Source organism: Acomys minous (assembly GCF_964271855.1).
Source record: "Acomys minous genome assembly, chromosome: 3".
Classification (NCBI taxonomy): Eukaryota; Metazoa; Chordata; class Mammalia; order Rodentia; family Muridae; genus Acomys; species Acomys minous.
Window position 1 is genome coordinate 108487728 of NC_140485.1, and position 14245 is coordinate 108501972.

Consider the following 14245-nt stretch of genomic DNA (forward strand, 5'->3'; position numbering starts at 1 on the left):
CGCCTATAGCCCGGCCGCCACCCCCGCCCCGCCGCGCCCCGCCCCCCCCCCCCCGGGCAAGCCACGCGCGGAGCGCAGGGCGGCAGCGGACTGCGCGGGGAGGCAGGCGGCGCCCGGCGCGCGTTTCTGCCGCCCCCGGAGCCCGCGCGCGCGCGGGGAAGGGAGTGCGGGGGGCGAGCGCGCGTCGGGCGGCGGCCGCAACTTGGCGGGCCAGATGCCCCAGGGCGCGGCGGCGCTGCCAGCCTGCCGCTGCCGCCCCTGCGGGCCCGGGGCGCGTCTCCTTGGGCGGCGCTGCCCGCGGCGCGGCGTGTGCACCGAGCGAGTGAAGGTATGTGCGGCGGGCGCGGCTGGAGCTGCAGCCGCCGCGCAGGCAGGTCCTAATGCCTGTCACTTCCCAGGACATTGGCAGCGGCAGCCGGGAGCCCCCGAGCCCTGGGCAGGTTTGCTTGTCCTTCCCCGCGATCTGATTGGATAAAGTGGGGGCTCGACGGTGGCCGACGCGGGACAGTCTGGCTGTGGCAGGGGTCTCGGAAACCATGGGTTATTGCAGTGGCAGGTGCACGCTTATCTTTATCTGTGGCATGCAACTGGTAAGTGACGCTTGGGTCCTCTTGTTCTGTAATGTGCCTTTGAGAGAGTGGGCAGGGAGTGTAGTAAGAGGTCTGCCTTTGAGCAGGACGGAAGGAAAAAGAAAAGAGAAAGGTGACATACGTTACCTGTATTTAACATGGTTTTAGAGATGCAGGAGAAGTGAACCTTTCTGCCCTCTCCCATTTCTGTCCCTCTAAAGACAGTTTTGCAGGTGCGGATTAAACTTGTTATGCTTAATTTCTCTAAGGGAATCGAGATATAGCTCTTGTTTTATGGTTGGCACTCCTGTTAATGTAGCCGGGTGGTTGTCATGTATATATTTTACTATATATGTGTTAAGTGGAAATACAGAATCTCAGACTTTTCTTTCATACACTTATATTGCGGAGTCTGTATTCACTGTCATTTGGTATCTTTCTAGGAGTATATTGTCTTATAATTATCTTAAAAACTCCTTGTTTAGGTCAGATGGTAGGTATTCTTAGAGCGTTCTAAGCTGGAAAGCCACACCGAGTCCTAAAAGTGTAGGTTGGAGAGAAATGGACAAACTCTGCAACACCATCGGCTCAGAGTGAACTAATAACCTTTAAATCATAGTTGCTACATGTCTGAGAAAAAAAATCATATCATGTCTTCCATTAAGTGTGTTATTGCCACTGAAACAGATACTGTTGTCTGATCACGCAGGATGGAAGATTGTGTGTACTTTTTGAGGACTGTCCTATAGCTGCCAAGAAGGCGAGAAGACAGGGATGTCTCTAGATTTCAATTGCTAAGGGCAATGGAAGGAGGGGCTGAGGGGTGTAGGGATGAAAAATTACGACGCTCGCAAACGGTTAATTTGAAGTAGTCGGTACTTACTTTCTTCCTTGACACCAAGTAGCCTCCCATAGGAAGTACAGATTAATCTAATAGTTACTCTCCTGGGCTTTATAAAGGGTGGAAGATTGTGGGATGGAAGACAGTTATTGAAATCCCAGTCATTACAAAGTGCTTAAAGGAACAGGACTTTGCTATTAAAACTGACAGAAGAATTTCTTAAGTTTTCTTCACTGTTTATCAGTTGTGAAGACCAGAACGGCAGAGAGTTGGGTTTTGTTTTTGTTTTTGTTTTGGGGTTTTCTTGTTTTGTTTTTTTTTTTTTTTTTTTTAAATATTTAGCTAAAGTAGAGTTTTCAAGGTATTTCAGCTTTGACGTTTTCCCTCCTCCCTTTCAGGGACGTTCTCTGATGATGTATTCTTGGATTTGTGAATTGTGTGCTATGGACTTGGTTGTAAGAAAAATGAAGGAACAATAGATATAATTTTAGGAATCTTATGGTTTCTCAATGCCATGTAAACTGGCTTCTATATCTCTACCATAGTTCTGTGTAAATTTTGTAGCAAAGGACTTTTGACATTAATGAGAAGGCTAAACAGTGTTTACTTTGTCAAACTATCTCTATAGCCCAAATATTCCAAGTTGTATTACATTTTCCAAATGTTTTAGTTTTGTATATGTTTCAGGATATTTTATATTTGCAGATTCAACAGTTGTAAAGAAAGCACAAGACTGAGAATAGGTTGGTGGATATAGCATTCTTCTGTTCTTTTCAGGTTAAAAAAATGTAAGTTAAGCTTTAATTATTTAGTGTAAGGAGTTTTTTTAATGTAGCATGGCAAGTGTATGTATTAGGATCAAAAGACACTTTGTGTGGTGGATATAAATTCTGAAAGTCATTGAAAAATATAAATATGCTAATGAGGAAGCTAAATGTATAAATATAATGCAGCTGTAGCTGTCTTTCTGTTTGTGCCTGTGTGCATGTCTGTGTGCACATACGTGTGTGCAGCCATATACTACAGAAGAGCTGTAATAATTAATGGGAAGGAAACTGCAATTGTGGCTAAGTTCTCTGGCCAAGCTGAGTTGGCTCTCAGGCAGGAGTGCTCAGCCTATGAAGTGCACATTTGAGTCCCAGGAAGGATTTTATGCTTTATGAGAATCGTGCTCTGTCTTTATTCTGACTTCTGTGCCACCAGGCTAATGTAATTAGCAGCCATGTTAATGCAGAGGGAGAACAAAAAACAGAGGACAAAAAAATTAATTGTTTTGATGGGGTGAAATAATCACAGCCTTTAGGGCCTAATAGATTCTTGTTAATTGTTGTGTTGTAGAGATATTTATGTAATTTGACATAAAATAAGTCCTTCAAATCGTTGTAGAACACGTACAAGTGAAAATAACATGCTTTTCACTATATTGATAGATATAAAATGTTGGTGCATCTTTGAGGTAGTCTGGTAAAATTTTATTTTACATGAAAACCAGATTCCCAGCATAAGTTTTGACCTGTGTATCATTGACTGAGAGAAAAGTTTACGAAGCTTTATTGACTTGTGAAATGTTTGCCTTGTGCTGGGACATTTGAACACTTTTTACTTTTGTAATTGCACCTTAGATTTGCTAAAACTACTTGAAGCCAAATATATCTAAGGCGAAAATCTTCTTTCTTTCTTTCTTTCTTTCTTTCTTTCTTTCTTTCTCTTCTTCTTCTTCTTCTTCTTCTTCTTCTTCTTCTTCTTCTTCTTCTTCTTCTGTAACTTTCTTATGTTTCTACAGGCCTTAGTCTCTAACTTTATAAGTAGAGTGCTATTTTTTAGTTGAAAGATTTCCTCAATTTACAGCTAACCTGCGAAAAGGATTCAGTATCTTTAAGAACTGTAGAAATAGAGACCTAACTTTCCTGATTATTTGCAAAACACATGTGATATTTTGGACACTAAACATGTGATAACATGTGAAGAACAGGGTCAGAAGCTCCAGAGGGATTTTTAATCAGGAATCTGTATCCTTGCTGTTAATTATGTAATATATATATATATATATATATATATATATATATATATATGTGTGTGTGTGTGTGTGTGTGTGTGTGTATCTATTACATAATGTATATACATATGTGCTATGTATGTATATATGGTAATATAATATTTGACAGAGTGGAAGCATAAATAAACATTTATTATTTAAATATCTGGAAATCAGATTATGAGATAAATGACATACTATGATAATTCAATCTAAAACTTCCATTCAATGTGAAAGTGTCTGCAAGTATCATAAATTGAAATCTTTGAGTTGTGTGGTTAAACTGGCTTCAGATATCAGGGTGATTCTTGTGAAAATGAGTGTGATTTCTGGAAAGAGATTTGTCACGTGGACAGAATCCAGAAGTTAAGCTCATAATCTCCAGAATGTAATTTCCTTGTTATCATTGATGCCTTCATTGCTGAGAAACCAAAAATTTCAGATAGTAACAGAAATCATCACTGTGTGTCCTGTGGTGGGTTTTAGTCATACTGGCCAAGAACAATTTTCCTTCTTATATACAGCCTTCAGGCAGCTCATCATAGAGTCTACCTTTTATCACCCATGTTTCCTTTGAGTCAAAGACTACCTTATGTTAATGTTGAAAAAATTATTCTAATATTTCTCAGTGGGAAAAATAACTCAACTACAATATAAAAGAACATAACTTACTTTAGATTGAAAATACAACTTTGTTTTCAAGTATTGGAGCTCCAGCTCACATAGCTATTGGGGCATCAGAGTCCTGTGTAGCAAGGTGTACATGCCTCTAAACTACTGAAAGGCAGTCTAGATTTTCTTCCAATAGATTAGGACTTGAAAATGACAACCTTTCCATGTGGTCTATGAAATATTACTAACTTGGAGCAGGTGCCACTAACAATCAGCTTAGCAGCAGTGTGTGCAGCTGTCTGAAACAGCACACTGGAAAATTAAGAACGAGAGTTGCTTTCTACTGCACAGACACTTTGCACTTTAAGAGGTGCGCATCGATTTCAAACCAGGCTACAGGTGTGGGTATAAAGAGAACACTATTCTTTTAATTATAGAGTGTTATGCAGTGCTCATCAGTATTTGGTGAACATTTGATTACTTCGGAGGAATTAAAGCTTGGACATGAAGAGGCTTGGGCGGTGTAGGTGGAGTGTAACGGTGATCTTGGGGTGCTCCCTCTGACATGTTGTTCACAAATCTAACTCAAGAAGAAGAGTGAAAATTCCCATATGGCACTTTTAGAAAGTTGTGAAATCGAAGCATCCCAAGGTCGTTTCTGAGCTGCAAAAAATGGCTTTTTCTTGTTTGGAATGTGTTCTACACATGTACAAAAGAGCATTTGTTGTTGCTGTTGTATCTTTTTTCTTTAAGCACTCTTTCCTTGTAATTAAGCATAAGTATTTTTACTCTGATGTTTGCCAAGGTAAGTATACTGACTTCCCCTGCTCTCTGGCCCTGTACCCTTCTTTAGAACAATGGCAAATGATTGTGCTGTTGTACGTCTCACATCAGGAAGTCCCCTTCTTCGGATCCTCTTCGCTCCTTCCTCATAGCAAGCTTGGGTTAGCAGACCCCTCTGTCCTCTAGTGCTGAACCCACACAAATGCAGTGTCTCAGAGAGGTCACTGGCCATGGCCACCTCCTCTCCCTCTCGGGGCTTCTTCCTTTGGGGTCAAGTTTTCTTCTTACTTAAACAAGAATTTTATAGTAGAAGCAAGGGATTCCTTCAAATAGGAAGCTTACTTTGTGTGCATGTATGTGTGTGTTTGTGTGTGTGTGTGTGTGTGTGTGTGTGTGTGTGTGTGTGTGAGCATGTGCATGCATGCATACTTTTGAAAATTAAAAATTAAGAGATAGAAATAGAATGTCACACCTTTGTCTTTATAACTGAAATAAAAATATTATAAGTTTAGTATCATTTGCATTAAATACTTTTATATACTATAATTCCCTATGACATTTAGAGAATGTATTTTGCTCATACTGGTAGACTTTCAAATGCTATTAAGTAAATTTTAAATTAATATTGATAAAAATGAAAATTATTCTTTTCAAATACCTTGTGACACACAAGCATGTAGGAAAAGTGCATCCCCTACCATGTCCTGTAGTTTGTGACCACTTCCCTATGGGAACTTGAGAGTTGTTTGTTTGTAGCAGGGTAAAATACAATACTTTGTCACTTAACGGTGAGATTAGATTTTGAGAAAGGAATCATTAGGTCATTTCATTGTGTGAAAATCATAGAGTTTTGTTTTTTTGTTTTTTGTTTTTTGTTTTTTGTTTTTTTACACAAACACAGGGATCATTTGCTACACAGCAGGGGGTATAATATTGCCATGTTCTTTTTTCCTCTCTTTTAAATTTTTTTCTTTTTTTAAGTGTCTCACTTTACATCCTGATTGTAACCCCTCCCTCATTGCCTCCCTGTTGTGCCCTCCCTCCCTCATAGTCTCTCCCTCTCTCCCCTAGTCCTCAAAAAGGGGGAGCCCTCCTCCCCTAACATCTGACCTCAGCCTATCAAGTCTCATCTGGACTGCCTCTATTCCCTTCCTCTGTGGCCTGATTGGCCACTCTGCCAGCCTACGTGATCAAAAAGTGGGCAACAGAGTCCATGTCAGGAGTAGTCCCTACTCCCCATATAATGGGACCCACAAGGAGACTGTGCTGCCTGGCTACTACATCTGACCAGAAGGTCTAAGACTTCGCCATGCATGGTCCTTGGCTCATGTGCCTCTGAAGCACCTCCCTCCTACACCCAGATTTGTTGACTCCATTGGTCTCCTTGTGGAGTTCCTGTCCCCCTAGATCTTTCTATTCCCAAACTCTTCCATAAGAATCCCTGCACTCCACCCCTTAGTTTGGCTGTGCGTCTCAGCATCTGCTTGGATCCCTTGTTGGGTGGAGTCTTTCAGAGGACCTCTGTGGGAGGCTCCATGTTCTTATATGTGTCTGCTGCTAAATAAAACATTTCAGAATATGTGGCTGTACATAGACAAACTTTGGGGGCACATGTATTGCACGCAGAGTTCCTTTTATAATTCTTCTTTCATAATAGTCATAGAATGAAATAGTATTTACACCTAAGGTCTCTAATCTATAGGAGAATAAAATTGTAATATGTGTTCTTACCATCCCCAATGAAATTGGAAAAATTATGAAAACAACATGAAACATTATTTTCTATTATCAGACTTGGGTGGAAAATGAAATTAACAGACTGTTTTCCCCTTTAGTGTTCCAGGTGTGTTCAGATAGAGAGGCCGGTAATGTTTAGGGAAATTACTTACTTCATCTTTCTGAAAACTGTATTTTCCTTATATTTTTTGTATTAGTTCTAAAAAAGGCATTACGCATAATGAATACGAGCATCTAATTCTTAATATGCAGTAAGCTGCATACTTTTTTGTGTGAGATTTCTGAACCTGAAATAGGAAAGAATAGCCTCTAGTTGTAATACTTTTTACCTTTAAACTAGATGCTCTGTGCTATCACTTATTTGAAAGTTACAAAGAAGTTAATTTTATATGCATTTTCAGACAAATCAGTTATGAAGTTGTATATTTTTGCAATATAGTATCCTTTAAAAAAAACCTAGCTTTGATAAATACTTTAACAATAATGAAAACTTACATATTTGTTGGGGGCTTGGTTTAAACTCAATACTAGCCTTTCACTACTTTAAGATTTCCTGCAGTAATATTCCTGCAGCCAAATATTAAGATGATAATCATTTTACAGAACTGAAGACGGCTTTAAAGTCATCTCTTAGCATGGCAGAAGATCTTGTTTTCAAACCCAGTTATATGGGACTTAAAAAACGAACCCCAAATCCCAAAAAACCCTTGTGCCTCTGTGCCTCACTGACTGTCTTCCGTGTAAGGAAACAGTGTCAGTGGTTCCTGTTAACTACATCCTTTTGCCATAATACTCCATACAGTATTACCTAGGTTTAGAAAGTAAGATTGATTTCAGGTCTCTGTCCCAACCTGTCTATCCAAGAAATCTGACAGCATCACAAATATGACCTATTGGTGTGTACATCAATAAGTTCAAGAAAAACCTGTCACTGTTGAGCAAGTATCCCACGCTCTTCCACTCAGAGGCCACGGTCACTCAAACGCTAGGGAGTATACTTGTGGAATCCTGGTGAAATAACTCCTGCCTCAGTTTCTACAATCATTTCAGTTAAAGTTGCTGTCATTTCTGGCTAACTTTGACAGATAACCGCTCCACGAAGACTGGGGGCACTGATAGGCATTCTCAGAGCTGACTCTGTGGGAAGGGGAAATGGACCCATTTGTTCTTACATTTCTTAGTATTTAAAAAAAAAAATAAGTCCTTGGCAGAGAAGCAATGCAGCATGTGGTTTATTAGTTTTTGGTAGAGGCCAGTCTGCGGATTTTAGATTCATCTAGAACACCATTGAATGGGAATAGGTACTGGCTGCTGATGAACCGGATGGAGTAAGTGTTTAGTTATCGTATAAACTAATGTGGTAAGGAAGGTTTCAAGAACTTAATTTTCCATTCATGTATTTCTAGAGCCTTGAAACATGGTCTCCCGATCTCCCCTACTTTCTCTGACTTCTTAGTCAGTGGAGAGGCCACATAATCTAAATTTCTAAGGAATTCCCACATGTTCATATCTATGGTCTTTAAGCTGACCTCAAAGTGCTGTTCATCAGTACATACGTACATACGTTCTTGAAAAGTTTCCAACCCAATGGGAGAATGAGGTCATTTCTTCCCTTGATTTCTTGCTGGTGTGAAAGAAAGCTTTTCTTCTGGACCGACCGTGGCTGCATCTCACTTCAAGTCCAGTCCTCTCCAGAGGTTTAAATAGGAGACATGGAGCATCTTCTCATGGTTTCCATGTCTTTGCAATCAATAGGGATGCAGAGGAACCCAAAGACAGCCCTCTGCTTGGCAATGGTGGGATGGGATTGGATTATTCACTGGCAAAGCCCCCTATACAGATAACTTCTTCTCGTGCTAAGCACAGCCTTGAAAGAGAAAGGATGGAACGTGCTTCAAAAGCACAAGATTGAGTCAGAAGCCAGATTGTTCTCTGTTCAGTCTGGTACTTCTGGGTTGTCCGTGCCATTTATAGTTTGGGTTCTGTCTCCTCATTTGAAAAATGGGGCAACTAATTCCTGACCCATATTTCTTGAAGGATGCTGAGGAAAATCCAGGGGAAGAAATATGCTTTAAATGTCATTGTAATTATTAATGGTTTAATCCTTTGCAATAGCTCATCTCAGGATTCGAGGTGTAGTTGTAAGTGTGCTTACAGACTGTTGCCATTTGTACCAAGACAACTGTAGCCCCAGGAGCAAAAACTAGTTTTATTTAAAATATGCTTTTAGTTCATCTACTCCTAAATTTGAAAGGTTCCCTAAAAAAGAATTGTAACATAAGCTTCTAGAAGACTGAAATGGATTTAAAAATACATATTTAAAAAAAATTATAAATACCCATTGATCAATATATAAATATTCTTATTAATTATTTGAGAATTTCATGATTAATATCTTGATCATATTCACCTCCAAATCTGTCCAAAGCCCTCCCAAATCCCCTCCACTCCCGCACCACCAGCTGACTTTGTGTCCCTCTTTTTATTTTAATAACTAAGACCAATTTGTGAAACTAATATAGTTTTGGGTGGGGCCATTTGCTATGGTCTCATGAAAACCCAGGGGGACACACATTAGATAAAACTGACTCTTTCCCCTGTAGAAGCTGCCAGCTGTTAATGGACCTGCGTGTTGTTCAGTATTCATTGAGAATTGAATTTGGATTTTACAAAGCTCTCAGCATTTCAGTTCAGTGTTTCTAAAACTATGTTATGTTTTCAAATTTCTAAAACTTGAAAACTATTCTACTGACCCAAAGCTCTTTTGCTTTCCTATCTTGTACCCCAGTAATCACAGTATGTATTTTCATAGCCAGAGTTCCATAAATCCTACTCTAAAGGAACTCTGATTAATTCTACTTCATGCAATATCCCAAAATGCTTGCAGTGATGTGGGAAACAGATTTTGTTATGGTTGCTGCTTATGTTCTATGGGAATAGTATTCCCCCCAATAGTTTTCAGTAGAATATTATTTTAGGTTAATGGTGTGTCTAAGTGTTAATATTAAATTAATTTTCTAAATAATATTTAAAGTTTAAAGTTTAGTGTGGAAAGAACTGTATATATTTTTAACAAATAATAATAAGTAAAATAAAATACATTATTATCTTATATTAACTAATATCACATGCTTAAGGGAGTGGAATATCATTTACCCAATGGAAGAGTACTCAACTATTAAAAATAAGGACATCTTCAAATTTGCAGGAAAATGGATGGAACTAGAAAATATTATCCTGAATGAGGTAGCCCAAACTAAAAAAGACATGCATGTTACATATTCACTTATAAGTGGCTATTAACCCTAAAGTACAGGGCAACCATGTGACAATCCACAGTACTAAAGAAGCTGAGTTTCAAAGAAGGCCCAAGTGGGGGATGCTTGACTGTCACTCTGAAGGGGAAATAAAATAAGCATTGGAGGTGGATGGAGGGAACTAGGTACCAGAGGGGCTGGGGAGGGCAGGAAGCAGGGGTAGGAATTGGGAGTAGGGATAGCTGGGGAGAGAGGTCCAGGGGAGAGATAAGAAATTGGAGGTGGGAGGGCTTCTTTGGGACTTGCTAGATAGTTGGGATAGGGGAGGTTCTAGGAAATCTATGGGGGACTCAGGATATGGCAGCTGGGGATATGGGTCCTGAAGTGGCCACCTCCTGTAGCTAGGCAGGACTTCCAGTGGAGGGATAAGGACACCAACCCACCCACAAAACCTTTGACCCAAAATTTGTCCTGTCTACAAGATGTGCAGGGACAAAGACTGGGGAAAAATTCAGGGAATGGCCAGGGAAAGATTGGCCCCTACTTGAGACCCAACCCATAGAAGAGCACCAATCCCTGGCACTATTCATGTGACTCTGCTATGCTTGTAGACAGGAGCCTAGCATAACTCCTCTGAGAGGCTTCACCCAGCAGCTGATGGAAACAGGTGCAGAGCACCACAGCCAGGCAATAGACAGAGCTCGGGGTGTCCTATGGAAGAGCTGGAGGAATGATTGAGGGAGCAGGAGGGGTCCAGGACTCAAGAAGACTGACAGAGTCAACTAACCTGTGAGCCCATGAGCGCTCATAGAGACTGAACAACTGAGTATACACGGGCTGGTCCCAGGCCCCCTGAACTTACAGCAGATGCCCAGCTTGATCTTCCTGTGGGTCCTCCACCAACTAGAGCAGTGGCCCTCTCTGACTCTGATACCTTCATTTGGATCCCCTAACTGGGCTGCCTTGTCTGGCCTCCGTGGGAGAAGATGCACCTAGACCTGCAACAATTTAATGTGCCAGGGCCTGGGTATCCATAGGGCACCTTCCCTCTTCTCTGAGAAGGAAAGGGGAGAATGTGGGATGTGTGTGTGTGTGTGTGTGTGCGTGCGTGTGTGCGTGTGTGTGCGCGTGTATGCGTGTGTGTGCGTGTGTGTGTGTGTGTGCGTGTGTGTGTGTGTACGTGTTTGATGGGGTATATGTGAGATGGTGTGTGGTGTGTGTGTGTGTGTGCGTGTGTGTGCGTGTGTGTGTTTGGGGGTGGGGCTATTATCAAGCTATAAAGTGAATAAACATATTAATGGAGAAAAATGATATAGACTACTACTTTTTTTCAGATAGTTGTCTATTGTCTATTAAGTTTTTTCGGTTTTCTGGAAATTATGCTTCAACTGCTAACTTGGCAGTTAGGGTTAGGGTTTTGAAAGTGGTAGATGAAGATAAACATTTCCATCCTTGGTCTGCAACTGAGCCTTCTCCTGACGCATTGCTCCCTGCCTGCTTGCCTTTGTAAGGCAGGCGATGAGGATTCATCACACCGGCCTTTGTTTTCTAATCAATACACACATGCCATAACAATAACACATTTACAGTCCCCGACAATGCTTCATTCTTGGAGGACAAAGGGGTCTTAGTTTGGAGATGAAGTATCGTTTCAGCATCCCTTTTCTGTTCACAGACGTCTTTGTGTACATCTATATTATACAACCTACACAATAGGACAAAGGGACATGTTGAAGCCTTTCGCTGGCAGCTAGCTGTGTGTCAAATGATGAAGGGGTCAATGTTCACTCTGAACTCATCAATGGTGTAGACTTGATAGGATTCCAACCTCGGAGCTTTCCAGCAAGAAGATATAGGCAAGGTTGATCTCATAAGTACTCTTCTCAGATACCACTGGAAAACAAATGTGGGAAGAATTTCCACTGGGTACCACGGGAAGAAAAATTGTTTGCTGGTCATATACTGCTGCCTGTGTTCTTGGCTCCCGTGAGACTGCCCTGAGCATCTCTGCAGCACCTGCAACAGTTGGAGGCAGGCCGCTCCTGACTTATCGCCTTGGGTTTGCTGTATGACAGCAATGATCAGTTTAGAATCTTTGAATAAGTGAATGACAGGGGGAAATTCAGTCATTGTTAGGTTATCTCCATTGAGTAGTAGGATTCATGAAGTGTCTACATCTGCATCAATGGTGCAATGAAAATGATCCAAATAAACTGTGTCTTCCCATTTCATAACTGGCATAGGAGCTAACTGAAAGCAAGGCCAAGGCATATTTCCATCACAAATCTAATATATTATGATTGTAATAGCTCAAAATTAGTTCAGATTGCAAGCTGATCCATACTTATTTATTTGCTGAGCCATTCTGCTTACTATGCTACTAAAACAGGTTTGCTGACCTCTGTTCATACTGCGCTATAAAGTTACATTTAAAGTCACTCTAAATAAGATCAGTATTGGGGAGACACAGCTGTTCATACAGCTGAGCCATTCTGTTGATCTTTTGTCTTCTGGTCATGCTTTAAATAGTTAATTTATAACAGTTCAATGTCATATTATCTGGTGTTATATAATTCAATGGATTCGGCGTTACTTAGATGGCTGCATTACATCGTCACTTGAAAGGCTGTGTTGGATCAGGACGGAGATAATGAAGTCGATTCTGTCTTCATGTTTCATCTCTATGGAAATAATTTTAACTGTGCATATCATAGACTTTTCTGTGAATCTGTGAAAGCTACTTACTCTTAATCAGAAAACTACCCACATTGATTGTAGACCCTAGAAGCATCTGGTCCCCGTCTGTAAATCTTTCAAATGTGGGTGAAAGTTATAAATCATAAAAGAAGTTTTTAGGTGTTCTATTTTATGAAAATTTTTGCCTATCACAATTTTTAATTATTATTGAATTAAATTACAGGCATATTTTACATATACTATTAGATATTTTAAAGCTATATGTACACATATTTACGTGTAGTGTGTGTCTGTATGTGTGTGTGCACGTGTGTGTAATGCAAGCTATGAGGAACTCATGAAAGTTTCTGAAGAAGAAACAAACAAGGAACCTCAACACCTGCAATATAAAACAGAATGCTAACATCGCAAAGAATGCTATTCTAAGGAGATTTATGGGGAAGATTAGTTACAGCCTCATAGGTTGATCATCCATTATGTAAAAGACTGGTTTGTGGCAGACTGGATTGCTGTCCTGAGACTGGAGAAAAAGAACAAATACTGTGAAGGGGATCAGAATAGTATAAGGCTGAGAACAAAGCAGTGTCTGCAGATAAAGCTGGCTCATGTCCAGTAGGGAGGAACGGGAGAATCAGAAGGTTGAAAGGTAAGAGTCCGTTTCATGGATGGACTTGAACCTCTTTGGAGAAATCACAGTGTTGTAGGCTACGATATGTTTCTCTTTTGAGTAGACCTAGTGGGGTTCATGACATAGTGCTCAACTGTAGGAAATTAGAGTGCCCGAGGTTTGCAAGCCCACAGAGAATGTGAGGGCAACAATGTAAACAGCATGGGACTTCTTGAGAGGCCTTAATGAAATTACATGATGTATGCCTTTGTAGACAAGCCAGTTTCTTTTCCTTCAGTATGCAGCTTTCCAAGAATTGGAATGGAGAAGTGGAAAATGGCAGCATCTGTCTCTGTAGGCTGAGGAGAATGGCTACCTGTGAGTGAGTGTTCAGCAGTGTCTGCAGCTGTTCGGTCAGTATGCTTCAGTTGGGAGGGAGCGGTCCGATAATCTGGATGGTAGTGAAAATGGCTGAGGGTGAGGACACAGGCATTGCGTGAGCCAAGAAGAGGGAGGAGCTGGATGAAATGGCTGCCCCCAGTTGAGGGAGGCTAAATCCTGGAGAGGAGTACTTCCTGTGCACTTTACATCACATCCCATGTGATGCCGAGGCCTCTTAATGTCCATCCAAGGTGCATTGTGTTTGCAGCCACCAAGTCGAAGACATTAAGAGGCTCATCCCCGTGGATGGGACCTTTAGAGAGGACAATTGGAAATAAGAAACTGAAGAAGTGCAAAGTGTGCAAGGTTGTTCTAGTCAACATCGAGAATCTGGAGAAAGTTTCTTTTAAGCATATGAGTAGATCAAGAGGAAGATGGTTAGGAAGCCATGGCCAGGAGGAGCTGAGTTTGGAGGCAGGCTTTGGTAACAATGGACGTTCCTCTGTGTGGATGGGTCCACAGGGAAGAACAAATGTGAGCTACAGGCAGAGCTTTTTTCTTTATGTTGACAATATCAGTAGTAAGGAGTGGATAGCTATTTGCTAGTAGTAGCTGTCTGGTACAATGCAGGCTTCTTTGTTGGTGAAATTATATAAACACAGAATAACAAAATTATCTAGAACTCTCAAAGTTCAACCCCCTACCCATGCGATGAGGTGAGATAAA

The 14245-nt window shown here is 40.9% G+C and overlaps 1 protein-coding gene across 4 annotated transcripts in view; it reads left to right on the forward strand.

The window, feature by feature from the left end:
- Positions 1–267: 267 nt before the first annotated feature.
- Positions 268–14245, forward strand: part of NKAIN2 (sodium/potassium transporting ATPase interacting 2) — a gene marked incomplete at its 3' end in the record, with an annotated part of 1039202 nt that continues 1025224 nt past the window's right edge. Inside the window, exon 1 of one of the 4 annotated variants that reach the window (XM_084776800.1) lies at positions 268–590. In XM_084776800.1, coding sequence (XP_084632926.1) covers positions 537–590 — 54 coding nt within the window. In that variant the 5' untranslated portion in view covers positions 268–536. The remainder of the gene's footprint in view (positions 591–14245) is intronic. The other 3 variants (XM_084776796.1, XM_084776799.1, XM_084776798.1) reach the window with 3 other exon arrangements.